Genomic DNA, 17,650 nt, shown 5'->3' on the forward strand with positions numbered 1-17,650 from the left:
GACAACATTAGACCCGTTGTCCTCAGACAGATTATGGCCATAAAGCACAGCACTGTGTTAGCTGAAAGCCCTAAACCCCGTGGTGCTCAGGTGTGGAGAGATATCAGAGAGGTACGGAGCAGAAGCTTAAAAGTGATCCAGCTGTTGAAGACCAGGAGCAATATGTTCTAAGATGGGGCTGTGGTGAAGGGTGAGTGGTGAGCCATGTCAACAATCCATACAGAGCATGCACAAGAATAGCAGCGCTGTGAGCTGTGAGAGGGCGTAGCTGACTGCTTATATATACGTGGAAATGTGCAGACGGATATTATCAGTGTGTTTCAAAATGTCAGGAGCTGCCAGGAACAACACGTAAGCTCTTAGCCTGGGTGCAAGGAGAGATTTTGAGAATTGATCACATTAATGCAGAGAAGTTGGTTCCTGCCAGAAGAACCATTAAAGCATCAGCTGCTGCAGTCGTCCAGTCAAAGTCCAGACCTGAAGCCGACTGGACCTGGAGACAGCTGTGACTGCAGGGCTTATTTCTCACAAAGGTTTACAGCATAAATATCTCAGACCTGCACACAGTCTGGAGCTAGCACAGCAGATAATGCAACAATAAAGGATGTTACTGCATCTCAGGTTGTTACCTGAGCCCTGGTAAAGACGACATTATTTTTTTATTTCACTGACATAACTCTTACTGTGTTGACTGTGACTGTACTTTGTAACGGTGTTGTTGATATGACTTTGTTTCAGGGACTCTCAGTACGCAGCACACGCTGAAAACCTACCGTACTCTTCCCTTCAGGACTGTGGAGCTGAGCAGCACTGACAGCGCTGCTTGTTATGGTGAGATCAGTCCATCCATCTTCTTCCACTTATTGGAGAGCTTTAATATCTTATGTGACGGTGCGAGAGGCGGGGTATAGCCTGGACAAGGTTGTCACAAGGCTAACACACATTTAAATCACTTTTGTCACGTGTTTGTTTTTATTCATTTGTTTGTCATGGTCTGGATTAGGGATGGGTATCGTTTAGGTTTTATCTGATTCCGGTGCCAAACCGGTACTTTTGAAACGGTGCCGGTGCTTAAAGAATGGAGAACACAAACTTTGTCCAAAAAACCTCATGTTCAGCTGTTTTTTTGTAAAAAGATAACAATGTTAGCCTTTTCTGCAGCTATGGGGCATATATGGTATCACTCTTGGCTGGAAGCAGCTTAAACAATGGAAAAAACACCAACTTTGTCCAAAAACCTCTCATGTTTAACTGTTTTCCACTTTTTCTTTGGTCATTTTAGCCTTTTTGTCCAGGGTGAAGGGAGTATCTGCCATCAAATAAGAAGACAGCTGCATGTAGCTATGATGGTGTTTGCTAGTTCACCTTACATGCATTAATGTAATAACGTGGTTAGCTTACTCAACGTAAATTACACACGAACAACATGAAGCTACTCACGCAGAGAAGAACGGCTGCTGCTGCATCATCATCCTCATCATTTCTGCTACACTGGCAGGGCTAGGGGCCAGGACTCTCCTCTTCGGGTTTTTGGGGGATGTTGCTAACTCCGGGTCGATAACAGGCACCACACCCGCAGTAGATGTGCTCGGTGTGAGGTCTCGCAGCAAGCCATCAAATACGGCGCATTTCTCTGCTTTTAAAAAAACGCTATGCATCGCCAGGTGTTTCATCAGATTCGAGGTGTTACCTCCTTTGACAGTATCACAGTATCAGCTTAAAGCACTTGTTGCAGCTGCTGAGTTTGCATCTTTTGCTGTGAAGTACAGCCAGACTTTTTACCGCTTCACCTTGGACATTTTTAATCTGTAGCTCTGCTCTAAAAGAACGTACGTACCTGGACCCGCCTACTATCCTCGGAAATGTAAAATGATTGGCTAGAATCTAAAGTGTGTCACAGCTCAGGAAATAAAGCACAGAAATGTGCGCTGCTTTTCTGTCTGGTTACTACAGTTTATGTCAGAACCGGTGCCATCACTGCACCGGACACCGGTACCCATCCCTAGTCTGAACTGCAGGTCAGTGAATCACATAGTTCGTTTCTGTATTTGATGCAGCAAAAGAGAATCTGGCCCTCCTCCTGCGGCGTGTGAAGGATGCAAAGACTAATGTGAGGAAAGCAGCATTGCAGGTACCTGGAGCTCAACATGATCAGCAACAGCCACGATTTAGATTGAAGTCATTTCTTGTGGGTGGGGTTGAATATCTGCATGTTTCCAGGCTGACTTGTGTGCTCTCCCTGCACAGGCCCTGCTGGGTCTCCTGAAACATGATGTGATCCCCATGAGTTGGGAGAATCTTCAGACTTTGTCAGAGCGCTGCAGAGACCCATCTGTGTCTGTGAAGAAGAAGGCCCTGCAGTGTGTGGGGGAGCTGCTCAGTGTGAGTGCAGCCACATACTGATGGGACTGTCGCTGAAGCGACCGTGGGTGAGATCTAACCTAACATCTCTCTGCCAGGTTAAACCAGAGCGCAGTGTGGTGCAAAGGGCGTGGCTGCAGGGGGTGGTGCCCGCTGTGGCGGACTCTGAGACCTCGGTGCAGGACAAGGCCCTGGAGGCGCTGGACCAGGTGCTGCTCAGTCAGGTCAAACCGTACTCTGCTGGCTTCCAGCTGGATGCCAGTCAGAGGCTGATGTGGGACCTGCTGGGCCTGCTGTGTCACCAGTGCCAGAAGCTCAGGTGAAGCCAGCCCAGCGTTTGTATGAAATAACATGTCTGTAATGTTTAATGTTAAATACTGACTGTGTTTGTACCCGGTCTCCAGACGTTACTTTAGCAAGGCCTTCACCGTCTGGTCCAAACAGAAGAAGTTCACGCCGTCATTTATCTCCAACCTGATCTCACATACTGAGGCTGATCACGCTGCCGGAGCCTGGCTGCTGCTCTCCAAGGTGGTTTCTTCATCCTCCAGACTGCCTTATGGCAAGATCCTGGACGCCTGGGACAAGATGGTCAGGTGGGCGAGACCAAATCAATATTTGAATTAAAATGAGCACTTTATAATCTAGCCTGTAATTTGGTGGAAAATGGTGAAATCTGCAAACCTTTGTTTTTCTTTTGTTCTCGCTCCACCTTCTGGATGCAAAAACAAAAACAAAGAAGGTGAAGAGCAACACTACACAGGGGTAGACTGATGCATGATAGGCTTTGTGTGCATACAAACAAATCTATCCCGTTGTAAGGAGGGGCTGACGTGTGGCGCAGAATGAAGCTTTGTCCAATCAAAAAGATGGCAGGAAATGATGATTTTCAGGAACCTTTCCTCTCTGGGAGATGTGATGTTGTTGTGGTTCGACAGCAAAGACAGAGTTGATGTTTTTGAAACATGAAGGATATGTTTGGTTTTTGTTTGGAGAGTGATGAAACTCAGTTTGGTAAGCTGTGGCCGCTGTCAGGAGACACACAGGAATCTGTGTTTACATCTTTTTGTGTAACACAAAACTCTTTCACCAATAGGGGTGGAGGAAAATGGATACTGTGTAGCATGGTGATATTTTGTTTGCTAATAATGTATGGATACAGGGACAGCAGAAATCGATATTTTGTTACAAAAAAGGTTTTTGTGCTCTGACTTCAGAGCATGTTGATCCTTTTTCTGAATCCTGACATTCCTTCACTGTCCAAATGTGACAGTTTACTTATTTTAATTTAAGACATGTTTTATTTTAATTAAGTTTAAAACTTTTTTATTTCATGTAAAATTATATTTTGTTTTAATTTACTTTCAAATTCTTCAGTTGCTGAAGGGGCTGCATAGTTTTCATAAACTGCATAGTTCAGAATAGCTATAATTGTACCAGATGGTTGATTCAGTTAAGTTGGACTAGACTGTAATACAAACCGTTCAGTTTGTCAACAATCAAACTGAAATGAGAGAAAGACTGAGTGTGAGACTTTGATATTAGAGAAAATGAATATTGATAAAGTTTACCTTTATGTACAGAATCTGAATATCGCAAAATATTTTAAAAAATTGCAATAATATCGTATCGTGAGTTAAGTATTGTGATAATATCGTATCGTGGGATGTATGGTGATTCCCACCTCTACTCACCTCCATCATTCCCTCAGTCTTTGCCTCCCCTCAGCAACCAGACACCACGTGCTGCCATATCATATTTGACATGGTGGATTTTCCTCCTCACAGATAAAGGCTGACATGTTTTTGTCTTGGTTTTTACTTTTACTTGGAAGTAAACTACTATCTTTCTTTAACTGTCTCTTCCTGCACCAAATCCGATGACAGTGTGTATCATAAAACATATGGTGTAAATTATTTATCTGAGGTTTGGCCCATCAACACAATCAAAGAAAAAGCTGGTACATAGAAGTCTGCACTTCTGACACAAGTTGAAACAGGCTCGACTCTGCTACGTCATCTTAAATGTGTCGTGTGATTTGGACAGGGCGGCGCGCCAGCAGAGGGTCAACAAATCCCCAAACACGCCCTGTAAAATGGTCATAAATCACTTTTCACTAACAAGTCCGTCTCTTAATGTTTTTAATGATCACTGCTTTGCTATTTGCAGATAAATGTATTGTTTAATGGTTTGTCTTCTCTTAGATCAAAGGATGTGAATGCAACAACATGCTGTCACATCCTGTGTGTGATGGGAGACATCGCCGTGCATTTAAATGAAGAGACAAAGGAAAGGGTCGTCGGTAGGTTGAGTAAGGGGACGGATGGCGGGGGATTACTGAGAGAAATGATCTGAGTCTGTCTCACCGTCTCTCTGCAGCTGATCTGATGTCTTGGTTGAAGACTTTCACTTTGCCTTTGGAGGTGATCAGCTCTGCTGTTGAGACTCTTTATCAGTTTGGCTGCAGTGACGACATCAAGCAGACTCAGGTTAGAGAGATTTATCCTTCAGCGGCTGATCTACGTTATGAGCAATGAAATCCTTTTTTCAGTAACAGTTGTTAGTCTCCGTTCTGTTTGGATGACGATCAAACACAAGAACAGTGTAACCTCGTAAGTTCCAGCAGGAAGCAGGCAGCGCCAAAACTCCTGCCCTGCTCAAAGATATGACTGAAGCCCACTGTGAGTGTCTTGTGTTTTTGTCAGGCTTTTCTGAACCAGCGCTGTGGTGAGTTGGTGTCTGCCTGCGAGGCGTATTTGTCCAGCATAATCCTGACGGACAGTGGAGCTCAGGACCTCGATGAGGAGCTGATGGTGAGAAGAAACTCTTAGCAGAAATGTCCTTATTATTGTGGCAGAAAGGTAAACTTTAGTTATGTTCAGTGGTGTTGACACACACTCTGCAACCCTCAGTATCTTGTGCTGTTCTCTCTGAAACGACAGCTAGACAAGAACAATTGATCTCTTAACACTTAGTGTTATAGAGCAACAGCCTGGTGATAGAAACCCAAACCTCGCTCTCCTCAGCCAACCTCTTCTAGCTCGCCTCAGGGAATAGCTAGCAGCTGCAAAAGATGATCTCTGGGCCGGCCCCTGGGTTTACCCCGGGGGCCTCCTCCCAGCAGGACATGCCCAGAACAGCTCACCCAGAAGTCGTCCAGCAGGATCCTAATCAGATACCTTAACCACTTGACCTGGATGCTTTTATTGCGAAGGCGTTGTATACTCTGAGCCTCTCTTGGACTTGAACTTCTCACCCTATCTCTAAGGGAGCAGTCACCCTTCAGACAAAGCTCATTTCTGACACTTGTACCCACAATCCTGTTCTTTCAGTCACTACCCAAAGCTCGTGGCCATAGGTGAGGGTGGAGACGTAGATCGACCGCTAAACTAACAGCTTAGCTTTTATGCTCAGCTGTCTCTTTCCCATGACTGACAGAACGCCTGCATCCCTGCAGCTGTTGAGCCCCTCATCCCTCAGTGAACAAGATCCTGAGATACATGAACTCCTCTACATGGGGTAGCAGCTTGTCCCTGACCCAGAGTGGGCACTCCATCCTTGGAGGACTTGATACTCAGCTGTGAACGGCTCTAGTGCGAGCTGGAGGTGGCGAGGTGGACCACATCATTCACAAAAAGCAGGCATGAGATTCTGAGGCCACAGAGGGAGAAACCTTCCACCACTTGGCTACGCACAGATACTCTGTCAAGTAAAAGAGGAGGTGACAAAGGGCGGAGTCCACCACCCACTGGAAGAGAGTCGAACTTATTGTCGTAATGCAGACCAAGCTCTCTGTGCAGGAGCTGATCAACAGCAGCAGGGTGCACACCTGTCCAGGGAAGCTGAGTGTGATTCCCCTGTAGTTGGAGCACATCCTCTGCTCCTCTTTCTTAAAGATGAGAACCACCACCCGGTCATGGTGGTGACCCACTGCAGCCCACCACCTCTCACACTCGCCAACTCCAAACCGGAACAGAGTCCAGCCCCTCTCTAGGCTGGCTCCAGAGCCCGAGCCGTGGGTTAAGACGAGACCAGGTAGATATAGCTGGTATCTCTCAACCTTACGCAGTAGCTCAACCTCTCCCATGGGGGAGGAGCCGATGTTCCATGACCGGATTGGCAGCCTAGCCAGGGATCCTCCGCCCTTGGCTAACACACATTGCACCCTCTTCCTACAACGCCTCGTGGAGTTGGTGAGCCTGCAGGACGTCCTCCTCACTTCCTGCCATTACTGTCAACTATGAGTAACTCTAATCACTGCACAGTTCTATAACTATTACAACTCTGCAGGAATGAAGCCTTTGGGTTTGGGGTGAACTTTTCAAGGCAGGATTGTTCAGCAATCCTCATGATTAAGAAAACGTGAGATGAAGAGCTGCGAGGCACGAAACAGATCCAGTCTGTTCTGTTTGTGGTGTGATGACAGTTTCATCAAAACTTCATTCAGGAAGACGGGAAGATGCCACGGTGCACGTTTGAAAACCAACATGTGATCAGCCGTGCAGGGCTGGTTCTGATAGGTGGGGAATGTTTTCTCTTTCAGGTGAAACATCTCCACACTCTGGGCGTGGCATCACTTCAGTGTCCTGCCAAAGTTAACAAGAGGACAGTGCTGCTGGTGGAATCGGTCCTCACAACACATTCTGAGACACTGGCAGGTAGGAACGACTGATGTTAACATACTGTGTGTGTGAGTGAGTAGGGATGGTACCGGTATCCGGTGCAATGATGGCACCGGTTCTGACATAAACGGTAGTAACCAGACAGAAAAGCAGCGCACATTTCTGTGCTTTTTTTTTCCTGAGCTGTGATACGCTTTAGATTCTAGCCAATCATTTTACGTTTCCGAGGATAGTAGGCGGGTCCAGGTACGTACGTTCTTTTAGAGCAGAGCTACAGATTAAAAACGCCCAAGGTGAAGCGGTCAAAGTCTGGCTGTACTTCACAGCAAAAGATGCAAACTCAGCAGCTGCAACAAGTGCTTTAAGCTGATACTGTGATACTGTCAAAGGAGGTAACACCTCAAATCTGATGAAACACCTGGCGACGCATAGCGTTTTTTTAAAAGACGAGAAATGCGCCGTATTTGATAGCTTGCTGCGAGACCTCACACCGAGCACATCTACTGCGGGTGTGGTGCCTGTTATCGACCCGGAGTTAGCAACATCCCCCAAAAACCCGAAGAGGAGAGTCCTGGCCCCTAGCCCTGCTAGTGTAGCAGAAATGATGAGGATGATGATGCAGCAGCAGCCGTTCTTCTCTGCGTGAGTAGCTTAATGTTGTTCGTGTGTAATTTACACTGAGTAGGCTAACCACGTTATTACATTAATGCATGTAAGGTGAACTAGCAAACACCATCATAGCTACATGCAGCTGTCTTCTTGTTTGATGGCAGATACTCCCTTCACCCTGGACAAAAAGGCTAAAATGACCAAAGAAAAAGTGGAAAACAGCTAAACATGAGAGGTTTTTGGACAAAGTTTGTGTTCTCCATTCTTTAAGCACCGGTTTGAGCACCGTTTAAGCACCAGCACGGTTTCAAAAGTACTGGTTTGGCACCGGTATCGGATAAAACCTAAACGATACCCATCCCCATGTGTGAGTTAACGTCTCCAGAGACGTGGAGTTTAGAACAGCACAGCTGCTGCTGTAAGGTGAGCACAAGTCAGGTGACATTTTGCCACAGTTGGAAATCACGTGAGGTTTCAGACTCTGCTTTAAACAGGAGCTGTCACATCGTCTTCAACGTACCACGAAGTCTTGTGCTGTCCAGGGCCAGGCCGGGTTAGCATGGCTCTGCTAACCTGTTTGTCATCTTCCATCTTTGACAGAGCGCCACACACAGCTGCCAGCTTCACTGCCTCTTTCTCAGTTCAAAGCAAACCGGCTGCCTACCAGAGTGAGAGCCCATGGAGTCATCACTTTAGGTAAAGCGTGTGCGTCCTCCACGTTCAGCCGTGACTCTTCACTCTGAGCCATCAGCTTAAATGTTTGTGACTGTGCTTCAGGTAAACTGGCCCTGCAGAATGAAGAACTAGCCCAAAAGTACCTGCCCGTGTTTGCCAGGGAGTTGGAGGTCGGCACAGAGGTTTCAGTACGCAGCAACGTGGTCGTGATCATGTGTGATCTGTGTGTGCGATACACCAACATGGTGGATCACTACATCCCCAACATCTCTGCTTGTCTGCGAGACAAAGAAGCTGTCATCAGAGAGCAGACTGTCATCATGCTGACCAACCTGCTGCAGGTCAGTTCCTGTTTTAATGTCACCGTACTTCTGTAAGTCGTCCTCTTTTGATGTGACGTCACACGTTAAACATGGATGGACTTCATGCTTTTCTCATGACTACGTTTTAGGAAGAATTCGTGAAATGGAAGGGCTCCCTCTTCTTTGACTTCATGGTGGCTCTTGTTGACCCGGTCCCTGCCATCGCCAGGTATTCATACACAGACAGAACGTGAAAGTGTGATATGCAACACAAATCCATTCATTTCTGAATCCCTGACTGGCAGACAGATTCTGCACTCAGCAAACACGTTAATAGAAAGTTGATTCGTGCGCAGGTTTCAGGCTGTGTCTTGTGTGTCTGAAGCATGAGCGGGGTTTGTTTTCTACGGAGCCCCGCAGGGGACATGGGAGAAAAAAAATTAAGACGGACTTTTGCAAGATCTCGCAAAACCCGGGATCTCGCAAAACCCGGGATCTCGCAAAACAACTAACCCGGGATCTCGCAAAACAACTAACTCGGGATCTCGCAAAACAACTAACTCGGGATCTCGCAAAACTAACTCGGGATCTCGCAAAACTAACTCGGGATCTCGCAAAACTAACTCGGGATCTCGCAAAACTAACTCGGGATCTCGCAAAACTAACTCGGGATCTCGCAAACATTTTAGCCGCATTCTTCAGACGCTGGCTGGAAGCCGACCGGGCGGTCGAGGCACGATGTGCCGGGGAAGCGGTGTTCCTCCCGGCTGTAGTGGGTCTCGACCTCCCGTTAGCTTCGAGCTAACGGGAAGAATGCGGCTAAAACTTTTGCGAGATCTCGCAAAAGTTTTGCGAGATCTCGCAAAAAAAGTCCGTCTTAATTTTTTTTTCTCCCTTGTCCCCTGCGGGGCTCCGTAGTTTTCCTCGCTGTAATCAGTATTTGAATGTGTCCGTGAAGCTGAAGCTGCTTTCACAAGACCGATGCTCGTATGTTTCCCTCCTCTCAGCCTCACTGAGTACTGCCTGCTCCACCTGCTGCTGAAGAAGAACCCAGAGATGTTCAGCCAGCACTTCATTGAGTGCATCTTCCATTTCAACTCCTACACAAAACACAAGTCCTACAACAAATTCTCCCAAAGCGAGAGGTATGACCTGTTCAGCTGGATTTCTCACGTCATGACATGTTTGTTGAGTTTCTTCCTTTTCTTTGAACATCCACGCAGAGAGCGCGTTCACTTCTCCCTAAAAGGAGAACAGTACCGTGAGAAACGCTTTCGAATCTACTGCTTCCTGTTGGAGCACTTTACAGATGCTCAGCGCTTCAACGTCACCAACAAGATCAACCAGGCCATTTTAGGTAAACTTAAAAGTTTGAGGTTGTTCTTTTCAGAGCTGGGCCTGTTGTTAAAGCACTATTAACCAGAACCCTGGTCTTTTTCTGTTCTTACCTCCTACATCAGCGTGCTTTGCTGATGAAGAGCTGCCCCTGGATGCAGATGGTGCTAACATTTTGTCAGAGACTTTCAACATCTTGGGCCTTAAAGAGTTTAAGCTGCAGACCATCTCTAGTTCAGCAGGCGCTGCTGCAGGGGAGGAAGCAGAGGAGGAGAACATGGCCACCATGGCCAAAGCTGTTCTGCAGGCTGCACAGAAGAAAGTGGTGTCGCAGGTGACGATTTCTCTACATTTAAAATGTATTTGGTTCCTTTGTTCCTCTTTCTGCTCAGCTCAGTTACTGAGGCAGATGGTTTGGTCTTCCTGTCACCAGCTGTTCAGTCACAGGAGATCACACGATCATTTATAGTAACAATGACACAAATAGCTGTTAGATAACACGTTATATGACCTATAGAACTGTAGGACACTAAACTAGGCTTTCCATAAAGTGACACACATTCCAAGTGATGCCGAGCATAACCTGGTGTTCTCAGCAGAGCAAGTTTGAATTCATCCACACAGGAACTCATCTGAAAGTACCGGAGCTCAAAGATTCCCAGATTACAGGATGCCAGCGTGCCGGCGGCAGCTGCTTCCTGCACGCGGCAGCTGCTTCCTGCACGGCGGCAGCTGCTTCCTGCACGGCGGCAGCTGCTTCCTGCACGGCGGCAGCTGCTTCCTGCACGGCGGCAGCTGCTTCCTGCACGCGGAAGCTGCTTCCTGCACAGCGGCAGCTGCAATAACCAATGCAGTGACTATAAAGTGGTCTTGGTAAATGGACTGATTGTTATAGAGCGCTTTTCTACTCTCAGTACTCGAAGCACTCTATACAACATGCCACACAAACTGTTATTTGCACTTCAAATGGTCGGCTAGGCCTTGACTGTAAGGACCTGCCCACCTGTGGTGTGGATGCTGGAACCAGTAGCTCCCCTAAGCAGCATTTAGAAAAACTGGTGGTGTTTTGTGCGTCTACCAGAGGGTGGAGGTCGTTTACATCTGACATCATGTTGAATCCACTGACTGTTTAGTTTGTTTGGCTCAGTCAGACGTCACTGTGAGGACACGTGCTCAGCTGAGGAGGAATCATCTGTTTCAACAGCAAAAACACAAATGTCGAGTAGTTAAACCTTAAGTTTAGATTCAAACACATGAAGCTTGTTTCTTTTGTCAGCACAGCCTGAACAGCTTTCTTCTTATTTCTGTCAGAAATGTTGCTCTTGGCTACAACAAAGAACAACTTTAACCTTCCTGTTACGTTGAGGAGCAAACTGACCCAATCTAAACTATTTAAGATATTTGTATTTGAAGATGAAGATGAAGATGAAGGCTGGCGAAGTTGATCCTGAATCTGATTCTGAATCTGATTATGAACCAAATGAGCAAAACGCTGTTTATATCCATCTGAGCAAGACAGTCAAACAATGGTGAAGGTTAGAGGTCTTCATCCTCAGAGATGCATCAGGCTAAACTGTCTGCACGAAGTGTAACGAAGACTTTTAACGTTTTTATATTTCAGCAGATGAAATATTTGAGATTGACTGAAGGTAATCTCATCATCCACATAAATCCAACTTTTGATCCACAGGTCAGGAAGAAGGCCTTCACAGAGAACACTGTTCCTCTCATCATCAGCCTGAAGAACCTGCTGGAGCAGAAGCGCTGTCCTGCTCTCAGAGATCTCATGGGCTACCTGCAGGTAAGCCCAGCATGCATGCATCAGCATCAGCAGAACCGTTTGTGCTTCTGTTTCTACTCTTTTAAGAGAGAAAATACTGTAGCGAAGGGAACTGCACTAACCTTTGTGTGTCTGACATCAGGTGACTATGCAGGACTACCGCAATGAGGTGAAGGAGATCTTTTCTGGAGACGAACAGCTGGCAGCTGAAATGGAGTTTGCTCTGAAAATAGCAGAAAAGGAGAGAGCGACAGTGGGACAGCTGGACGACGACAGCCTGGCAGGAGATGGCAAAAAGGCCCAGGTAAGAGCGCCGTGCACCTCCACCTCTGACTGCAGCTTCAAACTCTATGAACCACTGGTTTAGAGAAAGTCCATGTATTCTACAGGTTTGACTCGTGTGTGATTATTTTCACTGTCAAAAGACTTTCTGTGCATAAACTGCAGGTAACATCCTCTCACTCGCTTCCAAAGCCTGCAGCTGTGCACCGATCGTCTGACAGGCTCAGATCACGCTGCCTGTGTGGGCGCGTTTGTTTTTAATAAATTAAGGGGACATTTCCTCTAAATAAGCAGAAACAAACAGTCTGTAAAGATGAATGTGCAGTTTAAGTAATCTGCTGCTACGTGCTGGACGTTCTTCTGGGGAAAAGGAGTCGGTGCTGAGCTGCAGACAGGGGAAGCCCATGGTCGTACACCACTGTGGATCCTCTGTAGACTGAATGCCTGCTAATCTCTGCATACTGTACTCTGAATATGAAGATAATCCAGGGAGTGTGGATTTGATGTTGATCTGTTGACCGATCTCCAATAACAGCAGGCTAACGTGTTTGCTGGAGCAGCAAGTTCCTCCAGAAAGGTCTCACTGAGAACATGAGGATTGTGTTACAATGAAACACAGTCCTCAGACTTTTGTACAAGTTCCTTGAAATATTTTCTCTAAATGAACTTTCTTCTTATCATCTGATGCTCTGAACTATTTATTTATCATATGAATGATCATTGTTCCTCCCCAGGGTTCAGCCCAGCGCTCTCCTGTCAGATCCACGGCCCTGCTGCCTCTTACCTTCGCCACACCGCAGCCACCTCGTCCAAACCTCCAGACTGCTAGACTGGCGCTCACTGACCGGTAGGCTTCCAGCAGTATGAGGCACTTACACTCTATCTGAGATCGCTGTTTGGGGCTCCTTCATATGACCAGTAATCACATTTAGTCTTAGACACAGAAAAGAAGAAGTGCTGAAAATGACCCAGTCACATCTACGAGTTCATATTTGCTAGCAGATGTAAACTTGTAATTAGTAGAAAGGATTTTGCTGGTTTAATTCAGTATAGGGCTGCCACAAACGATTATTGTGATAGTCGACTAGTCACCGATTATTTTTGCGATTAGTCGACTAATCAGATCATCATCCATTGGAGTAAAACTACAGCTTATTGCACCAGCAGCATCTGCTCTTATATAACTATCATTAGCTTACAGCTTTAAGTGTTTAAGGTATGTGCTAACTAAAAATAAAGACAAGATGATAGTTTATTAAAGTTTAATGACATTTGCAGATTGTTTTGGTGAAGTTTAATAAACTCCTTGCTATCTAAAATATAACAGGACACTGGAGTAAATTCTCGAGCATCTCACACTTCTGATAATCAGCTGTCTGCTTGATGTTTATTCAGCTGTGTAAAAACTATAACTTTAATCTCAGCCAAACCGATTTACTCAGGAACAAATAAAATACTAAAAAAGCCAAACAATAACATTTTTAAGTTATCTAAGTGACTTATATATCATGTTTAACCTGAGTAGCGAAAGACAGCGGTGGGTTTGAAAAAATTTACCGGGAGTCCGGTGTTCTCACGGCTCTAGTTAGCCTAGCCCCCGGCTAGCTATCGAGCTAGTGGGTAACAGACGTCTCCGAAAACGTCGGAGCGCTTTTGAAAATATGTGGTGTCTTGATAAACTGAGCAGATATTTGAGGTTTACACAGCTACATTCTCGCCTGAAAATATGTTAAACGTTTATTTTGTGACCCAGAAAGAATAATAAGAGTAATATTAAAACTAACTAGCTGCCGCCATTGTTGAAAACTGAGCTGGGCTGCGCTATGAACTCTGGGACACAGCTTCTTCTTCTTCTTCGGGGTTTAACGGCAGCTGGCATCCTTGTACATGCAGTGCTGCCATCTTCTGTTTCAGTCCGTTATTACACTCTTAAATCCTACTACTTATTCCTGCGTCTTTTGGGATCTTACAAAGCTTCAAACGACGCGTCGACTATTAAATCAGTCGTCGATGATTTTGATAGTCGACGTAATCGTGACTAGTCGACTAATCATGGCAGCCCTAATTCAGTACAGTGTGAAGCTACAGCTTAACTTACTGAAATTCCTGTGTCTGTCTGTCAGTGTGCGTGGACCCAGGAGGCAGGACGATGTCCAGTCTAAATCAATCGCTCTGGAAGGAACAGGTACAGTTCAGTTACTGGTTTGAACAAATGTCATTTATCCTGAATGTCTGCTAAGTGGAGAGGAAATGTGTGGGGTGGAGACATAGCATCAGAAAATTAGATTTAAATTCCACAGCGTCATGTGATCATTGTGCCTAAAATGGAAAAATGTGTGAAGAACCTTTCATCAGTGCTTGAAGCTTGCAAACATCAGAACTGTACGTTCTTATATTCTAACAGTAAATGAAGGCAGTTTTCACTGTTCTCACTGTGAAGTGTGGATCTGTTGAAACAAGGCAGCAGCAGCATTTCAATCCAAGAGTTCAGGTGCAGTAATTGTCAAACGTATGCACAAAAGTAGCCCATGTAGTCTTTTCATATTTGAAGTTCATTGTAAAATCAGTGCTCGACACATTAGTTTAACCTCAGGGTGGTGAAGCAGTAACACAGTATTGTTCTTTAATAGAGGTTACTGTCAGGGACCACGTGGATGATCATGGGACTGAGTCCAGTCGTAACCATAAATGTCCTTTCATGAGTCCAGTGATGCATGAACAGCATGTAAAACATGTGTCGTGGAAAATTTAACAATAACCTGCAACACACCCAGTGAGCTTGATTTGAAGTGGGTTTAATAAACACATTGAAATGTGGAGAGAGCATCCCAGTGAAACACCAGGACCATCACTGCCTTGTGGCCACCGCTCTTACATCTCATATACAGACACACAGACAAAGAACATCCACAAACTCTTACATGTTGGCCCCTCTCAGGGGGGGGCTATACCTCCTCCCTCACAGAGAGAATTATGACCTTGTTTTCTGCTTAGCCATCACCTAAAGATTTACATCCCTGATAAGCAGGAGTCTCACTATCTGTTTAACGTCTCAACGGCCTCACTGTGTTAACTTTCCACATGCATGTAAACTAGTGACAGGAGTGCTCTCACTATAGTAAAGTGAGAAAGTGATATTACTATAACTAATATGATTAAATATGTGATTAATACATGAGAAAAGAAATCTGCCACCACATGTTTGTAGCACTCACTCTATCCTCTGTGTTGTTGTAACCTCAGTAAGCAGGTCTGACTGTCTGATTCTTGTTTGCACAGTGTTAGAGCCTCACTCTGCACACTGTGTGTGTGCGTGCGTGCGCGTGTGCGCGTGTGTGTGTGTGTGTGTGTGTGCGTGTGCGTGCGTGTGTGTGTGTGATCCATTGTGACGGTGTTTTCCTTTGACTTTTTCAGTGATGGCTAAAGGAGCTGCCAGTGACAGAGCCATCAGCACACCAAAGGGTAAGAGAAAGTTGCAGGTTGCCTCTGGCAGCTGAAACAGACGCAGGTCCCAAAATGAAGGTTGGAGAGTACAAAAAACTGGAAAGTGAGATATTTGGGTATTTAAAATTCCTCTAAACACAGAAGGTAACGAGCTGTTGACAGTAGGAAGCACGCCTGCTGTGTACTGCAGTAAGCTGTTCACAGACAGAACAGTGATTCTCCTTCAAGCAGGAAATCTGTGGAGCTGCTGCAACAACGTTTGGCTTTAAGATTTTGTTGCCAGGACCAAACTAACGACAACTTCTCCAAAAGGAAAACAAATTACAGATTTAGATGGCAAAATGAGCTTAAGTATACTCTTGCTGTTTTAAAGAAAGAACAATAGTGGATGCAAGTTATGATTCATAAGAACTGTGACAGCAATGGGAGTCGCAGCCTGACGGGTAGCACTGATTAGTTTAACCTCAGTTTACTGACTAATGATTCAAAGCTGAGAGATTTTGCTTTTATTTATTCTGCTGCCGTTCTATAGAAATGTCACATTCAATGTGCATCATCATACAGAGTATCATTAATGTGTCTGCAGGGGTGGGCAGAGGTGGACACATAGTGTGAGATTGGACAAGAGCGGGCAGTAATGATCAGAACACTTTAAAAAGTCTGCACTCAGGTCCACGCACATGTAACTAAAGTGTTTGGTTGGCTGAATGAGACATGCTGTACAAAGAAAAGCATAAGCATGTATCAGACCTCTCACCAATAAATATAATGATGTGCAGTCAGTAGCTTTGTTGTATGTGCTGTGAGCTCAGTGAGGACCTGAGTGGCTCCACTCTCCAAACACTGCACCGGACTTTACTACATTGTGGTACCATACTCTGTTGGTTATAATTGCACTGATATTTTGGGGGATACATGATGATGTAATCCACAAACCCTCCACTGACCCATCTGTTTGTCCTCTAGGTGTCAACATCAACTTGACCTTTGATGAAGGACTCAGCGCAATCCTCAGTGAGCAGGGAACCAGTACGTTTCCGACCAGACGCTGACAGCCAACGTTCGGCTTTTTGTGGAGTTCTGTGAATGAAAAATCTTCAGCTTGTTTATAATAATCAGTGTTTTGTGTTGACAGGTGACGAGGGCAGCGTCCTTCATGTGCGATCCAGTGAAGCCCAGTGAGTGCACTTCTCTTTCCTTGCTGTTAGTTTAACTCAGTGCTGGTTCTGCTGGTTTAGTGCCTGAGCACTACACCACAGAGTGGGTGACACTTAATGACCATGACACACACACACAATCCAGCATCACACTGGGACAGCAACAGCAGTGAAGACGAGAGCGAGGCAGTAACAAAGTTAGTAGTTATTACTTTGGAAACTCGTCTGTTTCACTGTTTTGTGATAATTTCACAAACTAAAACGACCAAAGTTACAGAAACATGGAAACTCCAGCAGACCTGAGTCACACATTGTTGTTTGTTTGCTTTGCAGGCCTGCTAGCTTTGTCACATTATTGCACTGCTATCACACTACAGATCTGTGCACGGTACGTGTGAACTGTTTAAACTCAGCTCTGTTGTTTGTTCAGCGCTCCTGGACCGAGGCAGTGGAACGTGCAGTCTCCTCTGCGTCTGAGGAAGAGACTGTAGTGGACGCGTCACTCAGTTTGTGTGTATGTGTGGGTTGTCTTCATCTAAAACAATATCCTGTTTGTCACTTTGAGGTTTTTTCACTCTTTGTTTAGCTGATGTATTGATGTACAATATGAAATAAAAGTTCAACATGTGGTGTTTCACTGAGAGGTTCTATCATTCATTTCTATTGTCTTTGATGACATGGACCAGAATAGCCCTTTATTGTCGTTGGCATGTATAATTGTGGGTGCAGCTGTGCAGGAATAAAATATACACAGTAAGACAGCAGGAATAAATAACAGACATACAAACCAATAGAAAACGTGCCACAGGGACAAACGACATCGTTTCCAAACAGAATGTCGATCTTCTGTCGTTTCGCTGACCACCGACAGCGTTTCAGATTTAATCATACATGAAGGGCTGCTGTTCAAGAGGCGGAGCCTCTCAGCCATCATCAGTTCGATGCCAGCATTACAGTAAAAGTTCATCCTGCTTATGACCATCGGCTGTTATCTCTCAAGTTATGAAGTCATAAAAAGAGATGTACAAGTATATAGTGCAACATATGATGCACTATATACATCAAACCACAGGAACATCACCG

General features: G+C 45.4%; 1 protein-coding gene across 1 annotated transcript in view; it reads left to right on the plus strand.

The window, feature by feature from the left end:
• ncapd3 (non-SMC condensin II complex, subunit D3) overlaps nucleotides 1-17,208 on the plus strand; it is a 26,851-nt gene extending 9,643 nt beyond the window's left edge. Inside the window, exons 13-35 of the mRNA XM_085181930.1 lie at nucleotides 739-831; nucleotides 2,058-2,131; nucleotides 2,248-2,382; nucleotides 2,460-2,680; nucleotides 2,766-2,957; nucleotides 4,566-4,663; nucleotides 4,741-4,850; nucleotides 5,067-5,174; nucleotides 6,905-7,019; nucleotides 8,193-8,288; nucleotides 8,370-8,608; nucleotides 8,719-8,798; nucleotides 9,577-9,714; nucleotides 9,793-9,926; nucleotides 10,030-10,238; nucleotides 11,595-11,705; nucleotides 11,827-11,988; nucleotides 12,701-12,813; nucleotides 14,090-14,151; nucleotides 15,381-15,428; nucleotides 16,377-16,439; nucleotides 16,546-16,588; nucleotides 16,998-17,208. Of these exons, the coding sequence (XP_085038056.1) occupies nucleotides 739-831; nucleotides 2,058-2,131; nucleotides 2,248-2,382; nucleotides 2,460-2,680; nucleotides 2,766-2,957; nucleotides 4,566-4,663; nucleotides 4,741-4,850; nucleotides 5,067-5,174; nucleotides 6,905-7,019; nucleotides 8,193-8,288; nucleotides 8,370-8,608; nucleotides 8,719-8,798; nucleotides 9,577-9,714; nucleotides 9,793-9,926; nucleotides 10,030-10,238; nucleotides 11,595-11,705; nucleotides 11,827-11,988; nucleotides 12,701-12,813; nucleotides 14,090-14,151; nucleotides 15,381-15,428; nucleotides 16,377-16,439; nucleotides 16,546-16,588; nucleotides 16,998-17,058 (2,705 nt within the window). The 3' untranslated portion in view covers nucleotides 17,059-17,208. The remainder of the gene's footprint in view (nucleotides 1-738; nucleotides 832-2,057; nucleotides 2,132-2,247; nucleotides 2,383-2,459; nucleotides 2,681-2,765; nucleotides 2,958-4,565; nucleotides 4,664-4,740; nucleotides 4,851-5,066; nucleotides 5,175-6,904; nucleotides 7,020-8,192; nucleotides 8,289-8,369; nucleotides 8,609-8,718; nucleotides 8,799-9,576; nucleotides 9,715-9,792; nucleotides 9,927-10,029; nucleotides 10,239-11,594; nucleotides 11,706-11,826; nucleotides 11,989-12,700; nucleotides 12,814-14,089; nucleotides 14,152-15,380; nucleotides 15,429-16,376; nucleotides 16,440-16,545; nucleotides 16,589-16,997) is intronic.
• Nucleotides 17,209-17,650: the final 442 nt, after the last annotated feature.

The sequence above is a fragment of the Neolamprologus multifasciatus genome, chromosome 13 (assembly GCF_963576455.1).
Source record: "Neolamprologus multifasciatus chromosome 13, fNeoMul1.2, whole genome shotgun sequence".
Taxonomy (NCBI): Eukaryota; Metazoa; Chordata; class Actinopteri; order Cichliformes; family Cichlidae; genus Neolamprologus; species Neolamprologus multifasciatus.